The following is an 18,221-nucleotide window of genomic DNA, read 5'->3' on the forward strand; positions in this document are numbered from 1 at the left end:
GATTATTCAAAAGTCTACAGTTTTTGTCCCAAGATGTCATGGTTTGGGGGTGCATCGGTGCCGAACATAGATGAGAAAATTGCAGAGGCAACGGCTGAATCCATCGCCTTCGGTGAGATCGATTTGGCTGCCGCCTTGGAGGTAAGCGACTTGATCCGTTCCAAAGCTGTGCCAGCGAGAGATGCCATGAGAGCTCTCAAGAAACGGTTTATGACCAATAAGAACCCCAATACACAGAAGTCTGCCCTGAAACTGATTGATTTTTGTATCAAGAACGGAGGCGAACATTTTGTGGTTGAGGTATCATCCAAGGAATTCTGCGATCCACTGGCAGCTTATCTCCACGATCGCCATATTAACCCAGAGGTGAAAAGCCAATTGCTGGAATCCATTCAATCATGGTCAGTCATGTTCAGCACAAATTCTAGGCTTAACTATGTCACCTCTGTGTACAAGAAACTAACCGATGAGGGCACTTTCGACTTCCCCGAGATCAGTTCGGTGGCTGACCCTGCCTTCATCGAGTCGAGGGTGGCACCGGAATGGATGGAATCGGATGCCTGTATGCAATGTTCCACCTTATTCTCTTTTGTGAATAGGCGGCACCATTGTCGGTCATGTGGTGGAGCTTTTTGTGGAACGCACTCGTCCAAGAGCTGCCAATTGCCGGAATTGGGTATAACCATTCCGGTTCGAGTTTGCGATTCGTGTTATGAAGAACATAAGGAAAAGACGAAGTCTTCAAAAGGTCATGCAAGGTCAGATTCTACCAAAAAAGTCGGTCTCGCAGATGACGACGATGACCTCAGAAGGGCCATCGAACTGTCTCTTCGAGAGGCAGGAAATCCACAGGAGGCTCCCAGCGCTGTTGAGCCCGTGAAGTCTGTGGTGGATGATTATGAGGAAGATGAAGACATGAAGGCGGCAATAGCTGCTAGTTTGCAAGACATGCGACTGGGATCGGTCTCAGAGGCCGTGCCCGTATCGTCAGTTCCCGCTCTTACTTCTGTCCAGCCCAAAGTCCCAGGCCTTTACGACAATCTGTTGCCGCAAGCGTCTTCTTTTATTCCCACGAACCAGGATAGCTACCGCAGTCCTCTATCGGTGACTCCCTCAGTGCCTTCTTCGGTTCTGCCCCAGCCGGCCTATCAGCACACGCCGCTTTACCAGCCACCCCTCTCACAGGAAGACGTTGAGTACCAGGAGGCTGTTTCCGACGATCTGTCTCATACAGAAAAGGTCAACATTTTACTGTTTTCGCAGCTGGTGAGTCGGATGCACGATTCTGGCAGTGCAACTGTTGACCCTTCGGTGGAGAATCTGTCTAATAGTGTTGCGGGATTGAGACCCAAACTTTCCAAAGCCTTGGCTGACTCCGCTTCCAAGCAACAGAAATTCTTAGAGATGTATGGGAAATTGGATGCGATAATGACTGCCTATGATCGTTTGTTGGATATCCGGCTACAGAATGTTTACAGACGCAACGCACCGGCATATCCGATCTCTGCTCAGACGGACGGTGTTTCATCACCAGCTCTGCATTATCCACAACCACAATACTCACAGCAAGCACAGTATGCGAAGCCTCAACAGACTTACTCACAACCCCCGATTCCCCAGCAATTTTCGGGATCGTCGCTGCCACAGCAAGTTGTTGAACAGAATTACCCGGCTTATCCATTAGGTGCTCCCTCTCAGGGTTCCGTGGGAGCTCCTTCGGATCCATTTACAGTTTATCAGCCACATCCAGACTCTCACCCATCGGTCTCTCCATATCAGCAGCAATCCTCCCAGGACTACTCGCAGTATCCACCTGCTCCGGAGGCGACGTCGCCGATTAGTGAAAGGAAACAGTCGCTTCAGTATCCCAGCATTCCTCCAGAGGCTTCCAGTTATCAGCCAACAGCATATCAAGAACCGCCTAAACCTGTTCACAAGGAGGAGGAGCTGTTGATCGAATTGTGATTCATAGCTTTAATGATACAGTAGTAATGAACCAAAACAGGGTATTGTCTGGTAGTAAATTTCTGAATGAGCAGAATGAGAGTGTCTGAAAAGCCGATAAAATTATATGAAAATTTAGATGAAAGTGAGTGAAGCTTGTAGTGGGTAAGGACAGGTTGAAACGGACACAAGGTTCATAAACGATTATAACAGCTCAAGCATCTAGTTCCTAGGATGGCACTCAAAAATCATTTGAGATGACCGAAACGGACGGAGACAAAAGATTATGTTCCACCAATGGAGTGCCCGAGGTGTGTTCTGTAATCGCATCTTGTACAGACTGCTTGATGATAGCAGACCAATCTGCGGTGAGAACAAAATACGACTGAGAGATCGAAATAAAGAACAGGGCAATCACCATTCCAATCCACAGACCGAATAGTTCCATATGAAACCCAAATGCACACAAAAATGCCACAGGGAGAGCAAGGAAATAGTACGAAAATAGATTGAGCCAACCACCAATGTGCTGGCGACCTTGGCCACGAAGGACTCCTCCAGACATGCAACTGAGGGAGTCGTTCACTTGATAAATGGCACCTATTATCAGCACTTGGGAAGCCAGATCGATCACATCTGGATCAGAAGAGAACAATGATGCAATTTTTCGACGGAAAGTGGCCAAAAAAATAGCGTTCAAAACACCGAAGCCAAGCCCTATTATCATCGCACAATGGGTCGCAATTCTTGCAGCATCCTTTGATGCAGACCCAATGAACCAAGCCACGCGTGTAGAAGCTGCAATGCTGATAGCGAACGGAATTTGGTAAACCAACACACATGTTGTTGAGACTACGCTCTGGGCAGCCAGAACAACTGTTCCAAACCTGGATGCAGAGAACGTAATGATCTCAAAAGCCAACCATTCTGCCTCAACCATTAGAACTCCCGGTCCGGCGAGTGCAAGCATACGGTGCCAGTTGCGGAAGATGTCTGGAGTGAATCCACACCAGCATTCATAGCCTCTGACCCTCCATGTGTATAGAGCAAGAAGACCCGCCATAATCCAGTTGGTAATGACGACTGCAATTGGAGCGCCTGCGTAACCAATACCAAACAGGGGATTCCACACGAGCTCGTAGTTCAGCAACATATTCATTGGAGCACACACCATCAGCACATATGTGGAGGCATGAAAAATGCCTTGGGCTTGTAAATAATGCTTCAAATTCTCAAAGATGATGAATCCAGGAACTCCCCATACAAGAATACGCAAATACTGCGATGCCAAACCACACAGTTCACGTTCTGGGATCACTGCTATTAGAATCATCTCGGAGAAAAAAACCCAAAGAACAAAAATGAACGCATAAACCAGAAACAGTAGGGCAGTACACCTCATGAAGTATAGCCCCACAGTCTTGTAGTCATTGCGTCCATATGCTTGTGGGCATAATGTATCAAGGCAAGTGCTGATTCCCTGAATGATTCCGTAAGCAGATATGTTGGCAGTCATACTTGCCAATGATACAGCAGCGAGTTCTGACTTGCCGAGTTGGCCTACAGAAAACACTGATGCCACAGTTAACGAGTATTGCAACAAAAATGTCACCACCAGCGGCACGGAGTATGTTGTCAACATTCTGAACTCCGTGGAATAAGACGTTTCTGCCTCCGAAAAAGTTCCCTCCGCATAGTTGGATGGAATCACAGCAAGGCTCCCCTTACGTGAAGCAAGAGAGCTTCTCCTTGTCTGGATATATGCAGTTTCAGCAGCACCGTAGCCATTTGCAGTATCGGTCAAAAGACCTGTAGTTTCCTCCTCATCTTCATGTGACGAGAAAGAGCCACGAAAATTTATTGGCCTCGGGTTGAAAGAGGAAGAAAGTCGGATCGAACCTCTTCTTTGTGATGTTGTATTTGCCATGACGGCAGCCTCAGCGTTCATGTATATTGGTTGAGCGTAAGCCGGACTCAACTGACTCACATCGGGCGGATCGTTTGGCGGCATTTTGATGCGAGTCTATGCAATGTCCTTGTTCTAACGAACGACAAGCCTGTCAAGTATATAAAGAAGAGGAATATGTTGATCGGTCAAGACAAGATACAAAAATCCACTCAGATAACCAAGCTAGATGTAAAGAATCACGCATGTACTCGTTCTCTATCAACAAAGCAGCATGATATCACGTTGCCGGATACGGCAACTCGATTCCGCGCAAAACGCATATCGCCATCGCTTGTCTTTTCGTTTCCGCTGATAACCGAATCCTACGTGCAGCTGTGTTATTATTTCACGCTTTAGTCAGCTCGGTATCGAATTGAAAAAGAAAAAAAAAGGATCAATGATAACATCTGCTGTGAAAAATATTCACGTGGCTTGGGATGGAACCCGGCGCCTCCAAATACTCCTCCAGCCATGTTTCCGTCTAGAGCCCTGACTGCTTTCCGTAGATGCGGCTGTGCATGGCTCCGTATGTTCCTCCGAGTTAATTTCCAGCTGCGGCGTTTTAATCACCTCCACTATGGACTCGTAAGCTTTGGAATGGGCAAAGACAAGTCTTAAAGATCTCCACTTGTGATGGTGAGTTTCCTGTTTTTGTGATGCTTGGTTCAAAGGCTCTGCTTCGGGGTTGATAAATTGCTTCATTTTGGAAGAACCGGCAGAAGGAATGTACACTGTGTTGCCGCCTATGATAGCTTCTCTTCTTTTCTGTAATTTTCGTATTTCCTTATCGATCTCGTGAATCTCATTGATCATGGGAGAGTTCAGTCCCGGTATAGCACCCGTATCGAGATATGGAAGCGTTGCTGTTGCCGGTTTCGCAAAGTTGGCAGAGTAGTTTTCGGAGTAGTTTTGGCCAATAACCAAACTATCCGAAGGCTCAGTTCCAGTTGAAATGGGATTTTGTGGACCTGAATTGTGGTTCTCTTTGTTTTCTTCCCCGTCAGCAGTTAATTCGTCAAGACTGGGAAACGCAGATGTCGCGAAGGAGGGAGCAGGACGGCGACAAGGTGAGTTTTGCGGCCCTTGATTTGAATCCATTGACTCAGTAGGTAACAACAGAGAGGATTCAGTATCTTGAAATTCTCGTTCGATCATCTCAGTTGTTTCTAAAATACTAGCGCCGTCCTCGTCTTCTTCCTCTTGTTCGTCGTGTTCTTCTGTTTGTGACAGAAAAGGTGAAGGAATCGATCTGAAGGAATGTGAAGTCTCCATCGGGTTGGATCTGAAAGAATTTAAAGCTTCAGATGACTCGAACCGATGAACTTGTTCTTGTTCTGAGAAGGTCACCGACTTCCTTGTGGGAGAGTCTTGAAAGTCAGCCAAAGCGAACGGCCTAATGATACTTCGTAAAGTGAATTCACCAGTATCACCATAGGATCTTTTCTCCGCATCTTCGTAGATCTCAATTGGCCTTTGTTCATACTTTGAAACGTAATTTGTGCTGCGTTGTGTTTGATTGACTTGTTCAGAGTACCTGTCTTCGATCAACACATTTGGCAAGAATGTTGAAAACTTGGAAATTTCAGGTTTTTGTTTTTTCGGCTCAAACAAGTCTGGAACCGTATCACTGACTTTTCTTTTCGGGGACCCAAAGTCAGCGCTAGGGACAGAACAAACGGTGTTATATCCGTTTATCGGCTGCAACACTCTCTTGTAACTGCCTGTGGGGTCTAGCTTGAGGCTTCCTGAGCGCCTAATGCCAAACGATTGAAAGGGCATTGCCACAAAAGGATACCAACTAATTAAGAGTACTGCTAGTCCCCCTAGTCTTTTTAACGGAATTCAAACCAACAAAACTGAAGTTTTTGTCTTGTAAAACAAAGAATAAACATAATAGAGCGGCTACCAAAGATCACAAGGGGTGCGGCTGACTCACAGCGCTCACAACACCATAACCAAGGCTCGCAACCGGCGATGAGCCGCTGCGGGGGAGTTTTCCTGATTGGGAACCGCAATTAGGCTTTGTGAATCGCTGTCAGAGCTGTGCATCCCAGTAGACAATCAATACCTGGCAAAATTTCAATGCAATTTAAGTGAATAAGACCGCCTGACGTTTATTAACTCATAGGACTCTCAAATGTGAGAGATTTAGAATTAAACGTCGTGATTTCTTGATTCTATCAAGGCATTGGTTATCTGCTACGCCGGAGTTTTGCCGCTTAAATTAATTCACAACCACTTATCGTCTACAACTCGCTCAATTGGTATATATACTCCACAAATCTGCCAAAGATCACAGAATCTTGTAGATTCTCGTTATATCGCCTTCATGAGCTTAATCGGCAAATTTCAATCCTATCTTAACTTAGACCAAACAGAGAGAAAAAAAAATTGATCAAGGGTTGAGAATCACACTACTCATGCAGGCCATTCCATTTAAAAAAAAAATTTTCTGTTCAAATCCATGAGGCTGTGATCTCCACCTATGTGATTTGGGTTCAAAATTGGCAAATTTTGGATAAAAAAAGTAGAAATCTATACCCCGGATGAATGTCATCCTGAAGTCAAGTTTTAAAGCGAATCCACAAAGGGGAAGCTCTAAAATTCCACCTATCTCTTCCACTTAGTGGCCCAGTTTAGGCCCCGTAGTGCTGTCCTCAATAGATATGCACACAGGTGGGTCAACCCCCTGTACTTTGCGCTGATTGGTCAGTCATTTTCCAGGTCCGCGCGTACTGCTGGAACCGACTGCGAACATTCTAGCATGAAAATTTTTTCACATCTGTCTGCAGGCCTGGGGCTTGTAGTATAAATCAAGTTGAGATCCCCAGTTGCCACTTTGGCACCCCTCAGCTCTCTTTTTTCTTCCTCTGTCTCTCACACCAGAAATCAACAGCATTTCCTCCTGAGTATCATCATAATCTACAATGGGTAAAGAAAAGACTCACGTTAACGTCGTTGTCATCGGACACGTCGACTCCGGTAAATCTACCACTACCGGTCACTTGATCTTCAAGTGTGGTGGTATTGACAAGCGTACCATCGAGAAGTTTGAGAAGGAGGCCGCCGAATTGGGTAAGGGTTCCTTCAAGTACGCCTGGGTTCTTGACAAGCTTAAGGCTGAGCGTGAAAGAGGTATCACCATCGACATTGCCTTGTGGAAGTTCGAGACTCCAAAGTACCACGTCACTGTCATTGACGCCCCAGGTCACAGAGATTTCATCAAGAACATGATCACTGGTACCTCCCAGGCTGACTGTGCCATTCTCATCATTGCCGGTGGTATCGGTGAATTCGAGGCTGGTATCTCCAAGGATGGTCAGACCAGAGAGCACGCTCTTTTGGCTTTCACCCTCGGTGTTAGACAGCTCATTGTCGCCATCAACAAGATGGACTCCGTCAAGTGGGACGAGTCTCGTTTCGACGAGATTGTCAAGGAAACCTCCAACTTCATCAAGAAGGTTGGTTACAACCCAAAGACTGTTCCATTCGTCCCAATCTCTGGTTGGAACGGTGACAACATGATTGACGTTTCCGACAACTGTCCTTGGTACAAGGGATGGCAAAAGGAGACCAAGGCCGGTGTTTCCAAGGGTAAGACCCTTTTGGAGGCTATCGACGCCATTGAGCCACCATCAAGACCAACTGACAAGCCATTGAGATTGCCATTGCAAGATGTTTACAAGATCGGTGGTATTGGAACTGTGCCAGTCGGTCGTGTTGAGACCGGTGTCATTAAGGCCGGTATGGTCGTTACCTTTGCCCCAGCCGGTGTTACCACCGAAGTCAAGTCCGTCGAGATGCACCACGAGCTTTTGACTGAGGGTATCCCAGGTGACAACGTCGGATTCAACGTCAAGAACGTTTCCGTCAAGGAGATCAGAAGAGGTAACGTCTGTGGTGACTCCAAGAACGACCCACCAAAGGGTGCTGAATCTTTCAACGCCCAGGTCATCATCTTGAACCACCCTGGTCAGATCTCTGCTGGATACTCTCCAGTTTTGGACTGTCACACTGCTCACATTGCTTGTAAGTTCGAGACTTTGCTCGAGAAGATCGACAGACGTTCCGGTAAGTCTTTGGAAGACTCTCCAAAGTTCGTCAAGTCTGGTGACGCCGCCATTGTCAAGCTTGTCCCAACCAAGCCAATGTGTGTTGAGGCTTTCACTGACTACCCACCTCTCGGACGTTTCGCCGTCAGAGACATGAGACAGACCGTTGCCGTTGGTGTCATCAAGTCTGTTGAGAAGTCTGACAAGGCCGGTAAGGTCACCAAGGCTGCTCAAAAGGCCGTTAAGAAATAAGCGGGTTGAAAGCGGAATAACTAGATTACTGTCTTGTATATTTGTCTTTACCATCTAATTTCTTTATGATCATTAGCTATAGTGAAACTTTGAAAAAAAAACAAAAAAAATTCGTAGTACCTTAAATCGAATCAAAATCAATTTTGGTTGGTGTCAGGGAAGTTTTCACTTCTTGAGCCGCACCTGTGTCTTTGATGATGGTGATATATCTCGCCCAATAGTCTCATTAGTAGTGATAATTAGCATAACTGATATCTTTCACTTTTAACCATTAACAGTAGTAATTGGTTTATTTTAACTTTTCAGCTTTGACTATCACTAGTACGGCACTTGATTAGTGTGATGAGATCAATCTGACAGTGACAACTAGCGTATCGTTTCATTATCTCTCTAAGAGAGCTATATGTTGTTGTAAGTACTACCACTGGCTTAATCTGCCTAGCCTGAGTCGTTTCTTTTGAGAAGAAGTGCTATATCCTCACAACTCATCTGCAAATGCTTTTCTCATACCCATCGGATTGCCAAACACTCTGTGTCTGATCTCAACCAAGCGGGCAGAGTAGTCCTTATTGGCAACTCTTTTGGCTTCACTGCTAAGCCAGTTCAACAACTCAGAAGAAGCCTTCAATCCGGTGTTTTTATTTTTGAGTAATACCAACGCTTCCAGGAGAGATTTTCCAGTAGCATCGTCAGCTTTCGTTTGTAAGAGACGTTTCTGAAGCAACCTCGGAACAAAATCGTCTTCAGGATATTCTCTTTTCTCGTGATCCTCGGCTTTCTCGCCATCGGCTTCTAAATCTTCCAGGATTTGAACAACTCGTGGTTGTGCATGAAGGGCTATTAGCGGATATGTAGACAGTAGTTGGTCTGTGCCAGAAATCTCATTAAAAACCTGGACTCCAACTTGATCCTGCAGAATTGCACTCAGAACTCCCAAAAGACGTTTTTGGAGAATTGCATCTTTTTCGGTCGTGATAGTCTGTAAAAGTTTCTGGACCAAAGCAGTGTTCTTCGTTGATACAGTGTCTCCTAGCAGTGTGGCTTGAGCAACCCCATTGTTCCGCAAGGAAGCCGCAATCACCCTCAAAGCAGGTTCTCTGACCTGAAAGACATCCCAATCGCTGTTTCCTGATGTCAATCCAGTCAACTTCAATAATGGTTCCATATCTCTAGACAGTTTAACACCAAAGTCATACTCGTGCGCCAGATGACTCAGAGCCTCCAGATTTTCAATCAGAACAGATTCACCCACCTCCTTTCCTGACACAGCCTCTGAGACTGTCTCCATTGCCACGGAAAACTCATCCCGCTCGTGATTGGGTATCCGGGCGTTTTCCTTAAAGGAAGTGTCCCTTGCCGGCTGTTCAGTAGCGGGTGATTCTTCAACAACCACCGCAATAACATCATCGTTTTTTCCTTCTTCACCTTCTGAAGGGTCCACCAGCTTTGCTTGCTGTACCCCAGTACTCATGTCCAACCTAACGTGTAACCCTGGAGGGAGGCGTTGTCCAGACCTGATCTCCTGCCACTCTGTAGTGGGTTCGAATTCCAATGGATAGCAGTTCTCGGGGTTATCGTCCGGACACACAAGCGACGGATCTTCTAATGCAAACACCAAACAGAGAAATGAAGCTAATAACAAGGCTTTTGCCTGGATTCCAATTTTCATAAGAAAAAAAACTGATACTTTAACTCCTTCTAGTCTTCCGAAAAGAACACCAATCTGTCTTGAACGTGTGGCGCATTAGTCCATCTCCAGGTCGTGCAAATGTCCAAAGAATTCTACAGGCTTCGATACGCACGTGACAGTTACGTCAGGGCTCTTAACTATGCAGCATTTATTATTCTATATTCACATATACCGGAAACTGAAGTCTCCTAGAGGTGCATCCAGGAAGCCAGTTCGGTCGACTGCGAGATCGCTGGAAAGATATGAATCACCAAGGAACTGGTCCAATTGGTTGTGGACCATGACATCAAACCACGCGCTGTCTAAGCTCTCTAATCCAGACACTCCATCTCCGTCAAGTGAGGCCGCAACCTCAGATTCCTGAGGTCCGTAGAAACTAATCCTGTCAAGACTGCAAATAGTGTACAGGTCATCCAGCTGATCTGTGGAGTACTTGAAGAAAATGTTCGATCGAGGAGCCACAAAGGCATTCGTTTGGTGAGTGTCTGGGTTGAAGAAGCAATCTCTAACCTGCTTGACTCTCTCAGTGATGTAGAGTTGCAGTTTGACTGTTCTCCACGCAAAATAGTTGCGCTTGGCATTTTTCCGGAAATAATACAGGGCCACCTTGATGGTGTGGCGCGATCTTTCAGCCAAAAGATCGAACTTCTGTTTGAGATCAGGATATAGATTCCCCTGAACAGTGTAATAGTACATACAATGCTTGCACCTCAGGTAAATACTATACTGTAACCAAAACATGGACTGAAGCGCAAACTGAATTGTTGGAGTGACTATTGGTTCCAAACCAGGTCCGAAGAATACTTTCATCCTATTCAATAAAGAGCAGCAGTTGGTGGATACCTCAAAGCTCATCGTAAGACACTTTTGGAGGAAATGGAATGAAAGGCTAGCGTTCTGTTGGGATTCAAAGTGAAGAAACAAATGGTATAATACCGTTATCACCAGTGAACAACAGTCAGTGTACTGCATCACCCGTTTGGCCTTTCGTACGTTATCCACATGAATACCATTTGACGGAGTCAAAAGGTCGGCGTACCCACTATAGTGAGCGAGCAAATAAGCTTCGAGGTCATTTACAGCATCAATGACTGACGTCACTTTGGGAGGGTTGCGGATGTCCAAGGCCATATTGGTGATGGCTTTGTATCGTTCATCCAGACCTCTCTTCTCCAGCATGTTGTCGATTGTTTCTTTTTCGAGGGTAAGATCCAAATTGTTGGCATTCTGGACTCCACCAAAGTTTGGCAATCTGGTGTCAAAGTAGGAAGTCACCACTGGAGGTAATCTGTCCAGCAGGAAGCCGTTGAAGGTGTCGAAGGAGATAATGGTATACCACATTTTCCGCCATAAATTGGTCCCACGATGGTCCAATTGGAACTCGGAGTGGCCCGAAGGATCTCTGTTCATTCCTATGGAAATTGCCATTTGGTAGATCATCCCAGTCAACACCTGCGAATCGGCAACATCACCCTCTTCAGGCGCAAGCTGCTGATACACTTTCAAATGCAGTGCTATTTGGATATACTCCAAAGTGCATAGTTTGAGTAGTTGAAAAGGTGTAACACAAATCTGAGCAGCCACTATCACGTGTTCCTTAACTGCATGAGCTAGAAGGTATTTCATCTCGTCGGACTCAGCATCAATGGGCACCCCACCATCGAAGAACGTGAGATATGCAAAACGAATAACCACGAAAAACAATGCTAAAGTCAAAAGGTCCATTCTTCGTTCAATGTTGAACTGAATCGGAACATCCTCAGACGATCTGGGACCAATCATGTTTCGCATTTGGCCCAGAAAGAGCTCCTGATCCATGCATGGGAAGAATGGATGAACAAACTTGAAGTAACGATCAATCAACAACCAGGCTGCCTTTTTTGGCGGAGCAACGCCCGAAACACGCTCTACAATCTCAAGCTCTACTCTCACCTTGTTTCGGCTCAAGTAAAGCTTTGCTAGGGGCGTTCGTTTGTGCTTATCGTTCTGTGATAACGGCTCTTTACTCAAATCGTCTTTCAGAATTGTCTCCAAAAGGCGGCTCCGGAACTTTTTCTCAAGAGCCAGGTCTGCAGAGGGATCACCAACCGGTTCGGAAATCTTCTCCTTCACAGATTTGGTGCTGAACCGATCCCTTAATGCGTTTAAGATCGGGTCTTTCTGTATTACTCCCTTCAGCGAAAGGGCTCCAAACATCGTGGCCACAGTGCAATTGACGTGGTCGAATTTTATATTTTTAGGATAAAATTCCATCGTTTCCTCCGGATCAATTTGTCCGACATTTGTCTCCGGATCTTTGATGGCCATGGATGCCTCCAGCTTCCGCAGCTTATACCGTATCTCTGCCAAGGGACTTGGCTTCTTCTGTTCTTGCTTAAGCGGCGACTTGGCTTCGCCATTAGTAGTAGTTTTGACCCAAGAGGGCTCTAAGTACACACACTGATGAGACGCATTGTTCTTGCGGCAAATGTTGCAAACAGGCTTTGTTTTGTCACACTGTAGACATGTGTTAGTTAAGTCCGGCAATGGAACGGCCCGTTAGCCGACGTAGTGAAAACTTGCCTTGATCTTACGCTTTCGGCAAACTGTACAGGCCGACTGGACTCGTGGGCGGCTGTTATCAGCATCCCCCAACAGCATCTGTGTTTTGAAGGCTCAGCAAATACCTGATAATAAACGAAGTGGATCCGGAGTTGAAAGTCGTTTTAGTACGAGAATCGCGAGTTTGCCGGGACTTGCAACAAACCCCCCGAAAACTGGGCATGGGCCCATTTCCACGGGGCTGATCCACCCGAGGTGGTTGGGACACGACTCAAACCTTAAGTGTCAAAACGCCACACCTGGTAAAATGACCCGTGCCTATTGCGCTACACTATTCAAATCCCTAACTGTGTCAGCCATAGAATTTTCCGGGGAACTGATCATGGCGGCGGTTTATAAAGGTGAGCGATTTTCCGCTTTGAGGTCTTCCATGGAAAATCACGCTTGAATCAACTGCACTAAAATGGTCATTGCTACTCACTCAATCAACGTGGACACACACTTCCGCGCCGACGAGGACAACGTGGATGGAACCGTGCACACTCTGGCCGAGCCTGATGTCAAAAAGGCCGACCATCCAGAATGGTTGCCCACTTGGGATAAGTCTCAGAAATTCCCCAAACTGCAGCCTTTCAAGCATGTAGACCGTGGCTTCTTTGGTGATCCTGGTTATGAAAGGCTTCTGGCTGAGGCTACAGGAAAGGTTGAACAAGTGGATATCACACCCAAGCTTGGTACCGAGATCAGGTCTGGAATTCAGCTTACCAAGCTTTCTCCCGAAGCCAAGGACGACCTGGCATTATTGGTCGAAAGACGTGGGATTGTGATCTTTAGAAACCAAGACTTCAAGGACCAGACTCCCGAGTTTGCCAAGCAATGGGGAAGCCATTTTGGACCTCTGCATATCCACCAGACCTCGGGTGCTCCATTGAACCACCCTGAGTTCCACATCACCTTCAGAAGATCGAATCCAGACGAGTTCCAGAAGACGTTTGCTAGAAGACTCAGCAACATTACGTTTCACTCAGATGTTTCATACGAATTGCAGCCACCTGGAGTGACTCTTTTCTGTGTCTTGCAAGGTCCACCTAGTGGAGGAGACACACTGTTTGCGGATACAATTGAGGCCTACGACCGGTTGTCTGACAAGATGAAGGTTCTACTTGATGGTCTACAGGTTGTCCACTCTTCAGTGGACCAAGCCACTGATTCGTTGACCAAGGGTGGCATTTTGAGACGAGACGAGGTGGAGCATGTTCATCCTCTTGTGAGATACCATCCAGTTTTGAAGAAGAAGTTGCTTTATGTCCACAGTAACTTTGCAAGAAGGATCATTGGACTCAAGGACGAGGAAAGCGATGTTCTTCTCAAGTTTCTGATCAACCACATTGAGTCCGCATTGGACCTTCAACTTCATGCCCGTTATGAACCAGGAACTGTTGTTCTTTGGGATAACAGAAGAGTCCTTCATTCTGCAACCACAAACTGGGAGAACCCTGTTATCAGACACGCTTTCAGAATCACTCCACAAGCAGAGAGACCAGTAGCGTCTGAAGAGGAGTACGAGAACTGGACTCCAGAGAAAGAGTTGGAGGATTTGAAAAAAGTTCAAAAGGTGCTCGCTGCCGATCCGAACGACGCGAATCGTTTATAGTTGAATTTTAGGTAAAAACTATGGGTTAATAAGTAATACTGTGAACATGTAGATGATGATAAACGGGCAGATAGGGTGGAGGGTGTTTCCCTGCCAGCCAATTAGATGATCGCTTCCAAGTTCTGAAATTCATGCTCTTGACCAACATAAACTGTAACCAAATACCCATTTCACTAGCCGACAAATTAATATGGTCTTCTATGTTAAAGCCAATTTTTCACTTCACACCAATACCGGGATCCCCATCACCTGCCAGACCACGAATCTCCACTAACGCCGACACACAGCCACGATGCGGCTTGTTAATGGGCTTTGAAACTTAAAACCATGTCAGAATAGCCTGAAGCCGGAGATCGTACCACCCCTTCACGTCAACAACGGCCTCCGATGATCTGAGGCCTCTTGACGTGATCAAACCCGCCAAATCCGGTAGCCATGCTTATCGCTAAAAAACCGGTAAAGCCACACTATGGCGCAAGATGCAGCTCAAATTACACAAATAAGGAATGGTACCCCCATAAGATGGTGTGCTTGAAATATCCCGAACCATCACTCTGCAAACAATTGCGATTGTGCATTTGAGCCACTATGTGTAGGCGCAAGTGTCGTAGCACCGTGCATTCGTGACGGGGCTATATAAGAGGTCTGGGCTATCCTCGGCAAATCTCGTCAGAGCAGAGTCTGAAGTACCAGTCAAGTTTCACAGAGAACAAGTACAAATCTCACAAAAGTCCAATTTTTCAACCATTGCAAAATGCCTCTCGTTCTTGAATCCAGAAACCTGGATATCCACTTCAGAAAAGACGAGGACTCCATCAAGGATGGTGTCTACACAGTGTCCGACAAGGACAGAAGCTTGTCACAGCACCCAGAGTTCCTGCCTTCGTGGGATCCTAAGCAAAAATACCCCAAGCTGCAGCCATTCAAGCACAGAGACCGCGGACTGTTTGCTGACCCTCAGTACAAGAATTTGCTAGCCGAGGCCACTGGTCCAATCGAACAATTGAACGTTACCCCCAAGCTGGGAACTGAGGTCAGATCTGGTATCCAAATATCGCAGTTGTCTCCAGCAGCCAAAGATGACCTTGCCTTGCTGGTGGCTGAGCGTGGTGTGGTGATTTTCAGAAACCAAGATTTCAAGGACAAAGGACCCGAATTTGCCAAACAGTGGGGTTCCTACTACGGCCCATTGCATGTTCATCCAACCTCCGGTGCTCCACTAGGATATCCAGAGTTTCACGTAACTTACAGAAGGTCGAGCCCCAAGGAGTTTGAGAAGGTGTTTTCCAGAAGGGTCAACAACATCACATGGCACACAGATGTCAGCTACGAGCTGCAGCCACCAGGATTAACTGTCTTCACCATGTTGCAAGGTCCTGATAACGGTGGTGGAGACACAATTTTTGCGGACACAGTTGAGGCTTACGAGAGATTATCACCTTTGATGCAGAGTATGATTGACAACCTAAAGGTTGCGCACACATCTTCTGACCAGGCCAAAGATTCAGTTGATAAGGGTGGTATTGAGAGAAGGGCCCCAGTGGACTCGATCCACCCTCTTGTCAGATGGCATCCGGTCTTGAAGAAGAAGATCCTTTACATTCAGAAAAGTTTTGGAAGAAGAATTATAGGATTGAAGCAGGAAGAGAGTGACAATCTACTCTCATTTTTGATTAATCATGTCGAGACTGCTTTGGATCTGCAACTCAGAGCTAGATGGGAACCTGGTACCGTTGTTGTTTGGGACAACAGAAGGGTTTTGCACTCGGCAGTTTTGGACTGGAACTCTGCTGATGCCAGACACGCATATAGAATCACTCCTCAGGCTGAAAGACCCGTTCATTCGCAAGAAGAGTATGATAACTGGACCGTTGAGAATGAACTGGAAGAGCTCAAGAGCTTGGAGGCAACTCTTGCTGCTGATCCGTACGAATTGGATGTTACGCTGGATGGGCTTAAAATTTAAAAGTTTTGAAGATGTGGTTTAGTTGTCTTTTTTACGAACGATTTTTTTGGAAAATGTCTCCCGTAGAGATGATGCTAGTAAGTAACGTGCATGCGGGGTGAAAGCTCAGCAAAAAAGGTAAGATCTCAGCTCAGGTCTTTTAGTTAAATAAAGTAGCACGCGGAACTGCATTCGTTGACGTGGTCTCGGGTAATCAAATCGTCAAGCTTTCCGTATTTCCGAGATCTTTGTCTGCGTGATCTTGGTGGTACCTAGCTAGTATGCAGATATATGCGAGGTTTTCCAAGACTGATTCTCCATTACCCAGCGTCCTCGCCAGCAAGGTTATACTGAAAATTTATGCTCATCTTTTACAATGGCTTTAATCAATCTCATAACGGTTTAAATAATATAATTAATCCTCTTTTTCCAGACGTCCAATCCGATCTCCCCTGGAGAGCCAGAAGTAGCCACTACTGACACACCAACTGCCATCATACCAAATTTTTCACCTTGCATTTTTCACCTGCTCTTCATCTCCTCCAGACTTCTCATTCACAAAGAATGAACTACAGTATCGTCTGTTGTCGAGCAAATTTTTCCGTCGATGTGCGACGAATGGTTTGCTCGGCAGCAGTGTATCTGCTTCTGGACGGTAAGAAAATAGCTAAACGTATGCCCCTCTTCCACACTGTTTCTGTCGGTCTCGAGTCTTTGGCTCACGTCCAATGATCCAGAAGGATTTGGGGTAGTTTTTTAGTCTGTTGATACAACTGTCCAAGATCAACTACGTCGAACATATTTTCCATCTTTCGTGGTTTAAACATAGATGAATATGGAAAAGATACTTCGTGACATTCTCTAGATTATATAATCGTAAAACAATGGTGTATTAACACCATGTCCAACCAACTTTTCTGGATCGCTCAGTTCTGGGTGACCACCCAGCTGGTGGCACACCCACCTTGGATCAGTACCACTCTCCCGGCCCTTCCATCGTATATTTCATTGGGCGTAGCGAAGACGGTACCTTCTTCCTTTTGGACTCCACAATTACCATGTTCTCCCCAACCCCACGCATACACTTTGTTGGACATCGTCAGGAACAGCCCGTGCTCACTGCCGAGGGAACAGACCATTGCATCTTTTTGCAGTTGATCCGGCAAACTCTCAAGCCGCTGTGAATGAGAGTTGTTACCCATCGAAGAGACGGTAGCGTTCTCACCATTGGACCCGAACAAATGTAACGAAGTCCACATGTTGTGGACAGTAAACGAGTCATAACCATTTTCAGTAAGCCCCTGAAACATCTGGTGGGCCTCCTCTTCCAGTTCCTCGGCATTCTTTCCCAGAATTCTAAAACGACGCCTTCCAGAGGCCAGCTCGATACATGTAAAATCGCGGCAAACGTTGAAGCCAATGACCCTGTTTCCATCAACTTCAATGGTCTGTGGACTCCAAACAAGCTTTGATAGACTCACTGGTGTCAGCTGGCCTTTTTTGTTGTTTCCCCATCCAAGTAATACACCACTTTTTAGCAAGATCACCGTATGGTGTATGGAGGATTTGATGCTCCGCACCCCAGAGCCAACATCAAGATTTATTCGCAGCAACGTGAATTTGTCTTCCTCGGACTTGGATAATGTTGAAGTAACTAGCTCCCCAAGTCCAAGTTCACCGTTTAACCCCTCACCACATGCGTACACCTCGTGATTTTCGTTTATCAGTACCGAGAAGTCCCAGCCTGCAGAAATGTGCGTCCAACGCTTGCCGTTGAGCCGGGGAAGCTTCGTGAATTGCGATAAGCAATTTTGACCGTCAATTTGCGGATTGAGACCACACTGGCCCTTGCTATTGTCTCCGGCTACGAATACGTCGCCCAATTCCACTAGCATCAGCGTGTGGTTCCCTCCGCACCTGATCGAGGTGGGCTTGGTTGTCAGTCTATCCACTCCCCGCATGACCGCATTCTGAAGCACTGCACTATCCTCACTAGTACCAGTACCCAGCTGGTAGTTTCCATTCGAACCACAGCACAAAATATCGTAGCCAACCATCGCGTGCGGAAGAGCCGTATGGTCGACAATGCTCTTATCCGAGATGCGTCGATAACGATGGGCAACCCCGAGCCAATCGGGGTAGTGCCGGATTCAGTCAAGCGTTTGATTATACACGACCAAAAAAATCCGGACTTC

General features: G+C 46.3%; 9 protein-coding genes across 9 annotated transcripts; 4 read left to right on the plus strand and 5 right to left on the minus strand.

Moving 5' to 3' along the window:
• Nucleotides 1-33: 33 nt before the first annotated feature.
• On the plus strand, nucleotides 34-1,965 carry KUCA_T00005610001 (uncharacterized protein; the record flags this gene model as incomplete). Its single annotated transcript, XM_022600530.1, has 1 exon — nucleotides 34-1,965. The coding sequence occupies one exon, from the start codon at nucleotides 34-36 to the stop codon at nucleotides 1,963-1,965; it is 1,932 nt and encodes a 643-aa protein (XP_022461601.1).
• A 220-nt stretch (nucleotides 1,966-2,185) lies between these two features.
• On the minus strand, nucleotides 2,186-3,955 carry KUCA_T00005611001 (uncharacterized protein; the record flags this gene model as incomplete). The annotated part of the gene is made up of 1 exon (XM_022600541.1): nucleotides 2,186-3,955. One exon carries the CDS (start codon nucleotides 3,953-3,955, stop codon nucleotides 2,186-2,188), a length of 1,770 nt encoding a protein of 589 aa, XP_022461602.1.
• Nucleotides 3,956-4,315: 360 nt separating this feature from the next.
• Nucleotides 4,316-5,671, minus strand: KUCA_T00005612001 (uncharacterized protein; the record flags this gene model as incomplete). Its single annotated transcript, XM_022600552.1, has 1 exon — nucleotides 4,316-5,671. One exon carries the CDS (start codon nucleotides 5,669-5,671, stop codon nucleotides 4,316-4,318), a length of 1,356 nt encoding a protein of 451 aa, XP_022461603.1.
• A 1,148-nt stretch (nucleotides 5,672-6,819) lies between these two features.
• On the plus strand, nucleotides 6,820-8,196 carry KUCA_T00005613001 (uncharacterized protein; the record flags this gene model as incomplete). The annotated part of the gene is made up of 1 exon (XM_022600563.1): nucleotides 6,820-8,196. The coding sequence occupies one exon, from the start codon at nucleotides 6,820-6,822 to the stop codon at nucleotides 8,194-8,196; it is 1,377 nt and encodes a 458-aa protein (XP_022461604.1).
• A 478-nt stretch (nucleotides 8,197-8,674) lies between these two features.
• KUCA_T00005614001 (uncharacterized protein) lies at nucleotides 8,675-9,865 on the minus strand (the record flags this gene model as incomplete). The annotated part of the gene is made up of 1 exon (XM_022600575.1): nucleotides 8,675-9,865. One exon carries the CDS (start codon nucleotides 9,863-9,865, stop codon nucleotides 8,675-8,677), a length of 1,191 nt encoding a protein of 396 aa, XP_022461605.1.
• Nucleotides 9,866-10,048: 183 nt separating this feature from the next.
• On the minus strand, nucleotides 10,049-12,513 carry KUCA_T00005615001 (uncharacterized protein; the record flags this gene model as incomplete). The annotated part of the gene is made up of 2 exons (XM_022600586.1): nucleotides 10,049-12,382; nucleotides 12,460-12,513. 2 exons carry the CDS (start codon nucleotides 12,511-12,513, stop codon nucleotides 10,049-10,051), a joined length of 2,388 nt encoding a protein of 795 aa, XP_022461606.1.
• A 377-nt stretch (nucleotides 12,514-12,890) lies between these two features.
• Nucleotides 12,891-14,081, plus strand: KUCA_T00005616001 (uncharacterized protein; the record flags this gene model as incomplete). Its single annotated transcript, XM_022600597.1, has 1 exon — nucleotides 12,891-14,081. The coding sequence occupies one exon, from the start codon at nucleotides 12,891-12,893 to the stop codon at nucleotides 14,079-14,081; it is 1,191 nt and encodes a 396-aa protein (XP_022461607.1).
• A 754-nt stretch (nucleotides 14,082-14,835) lies between these two features.
• Nucleotides 14,836-16,047, plus strand: KUCA_T00005617001 (uncharacterized protein; the record flags this gene model as incomplete). Its single annotated transcript, XM_022600608.1, has 1 exon — nucleotides 14,836-16,047. The coding sequence occupies one exon, from the start codon at nucleotides 14,836-14,838 to the stop codon at nucleotides 16,045-16,047; it is 1,212 nt and encodes a 403-aa protein (XP_022461608.1).
• Nucleotides 16,048-16,952: 905 nt separating this feature from the next.
• Nucleotides 16,953-18,083, minus strand: KUCA_T00005618001 (uncharacterized protein; the record flags this gene model as incomplete). The annotated part of the gene is made up of 1 exon (XM_022600619.1): nucleotides 16,953-18,083. One exon carries the CDS (start codon nucleotides 18,081-18,083, stop codon nucleotides 16,953-16,955), a length of 1,131 nt encoding a protein of 376 aa, XP_022461609.1.
• Between the last annotated feature and the right edge of the window lie 138 nt (nucleotides 18,084-18,221).

This window comes from Kuraishia capsulata, genomic scaffold, assembly GCF_000576695.1.
Source record: "Kuraishia capsulata CBS 1993 genomic scaffold, Kuraishia_capsulata_scaffold_7, whole genome shotgun sequence".
Classification (NCBI taxonomy): domain Eukaryota; kingdom Fungi; phylum Ascomycota; class Pichiomycetes; order Pichiales; family Pichiaceae; genus Kuraishia; species Kuraishia capsulata.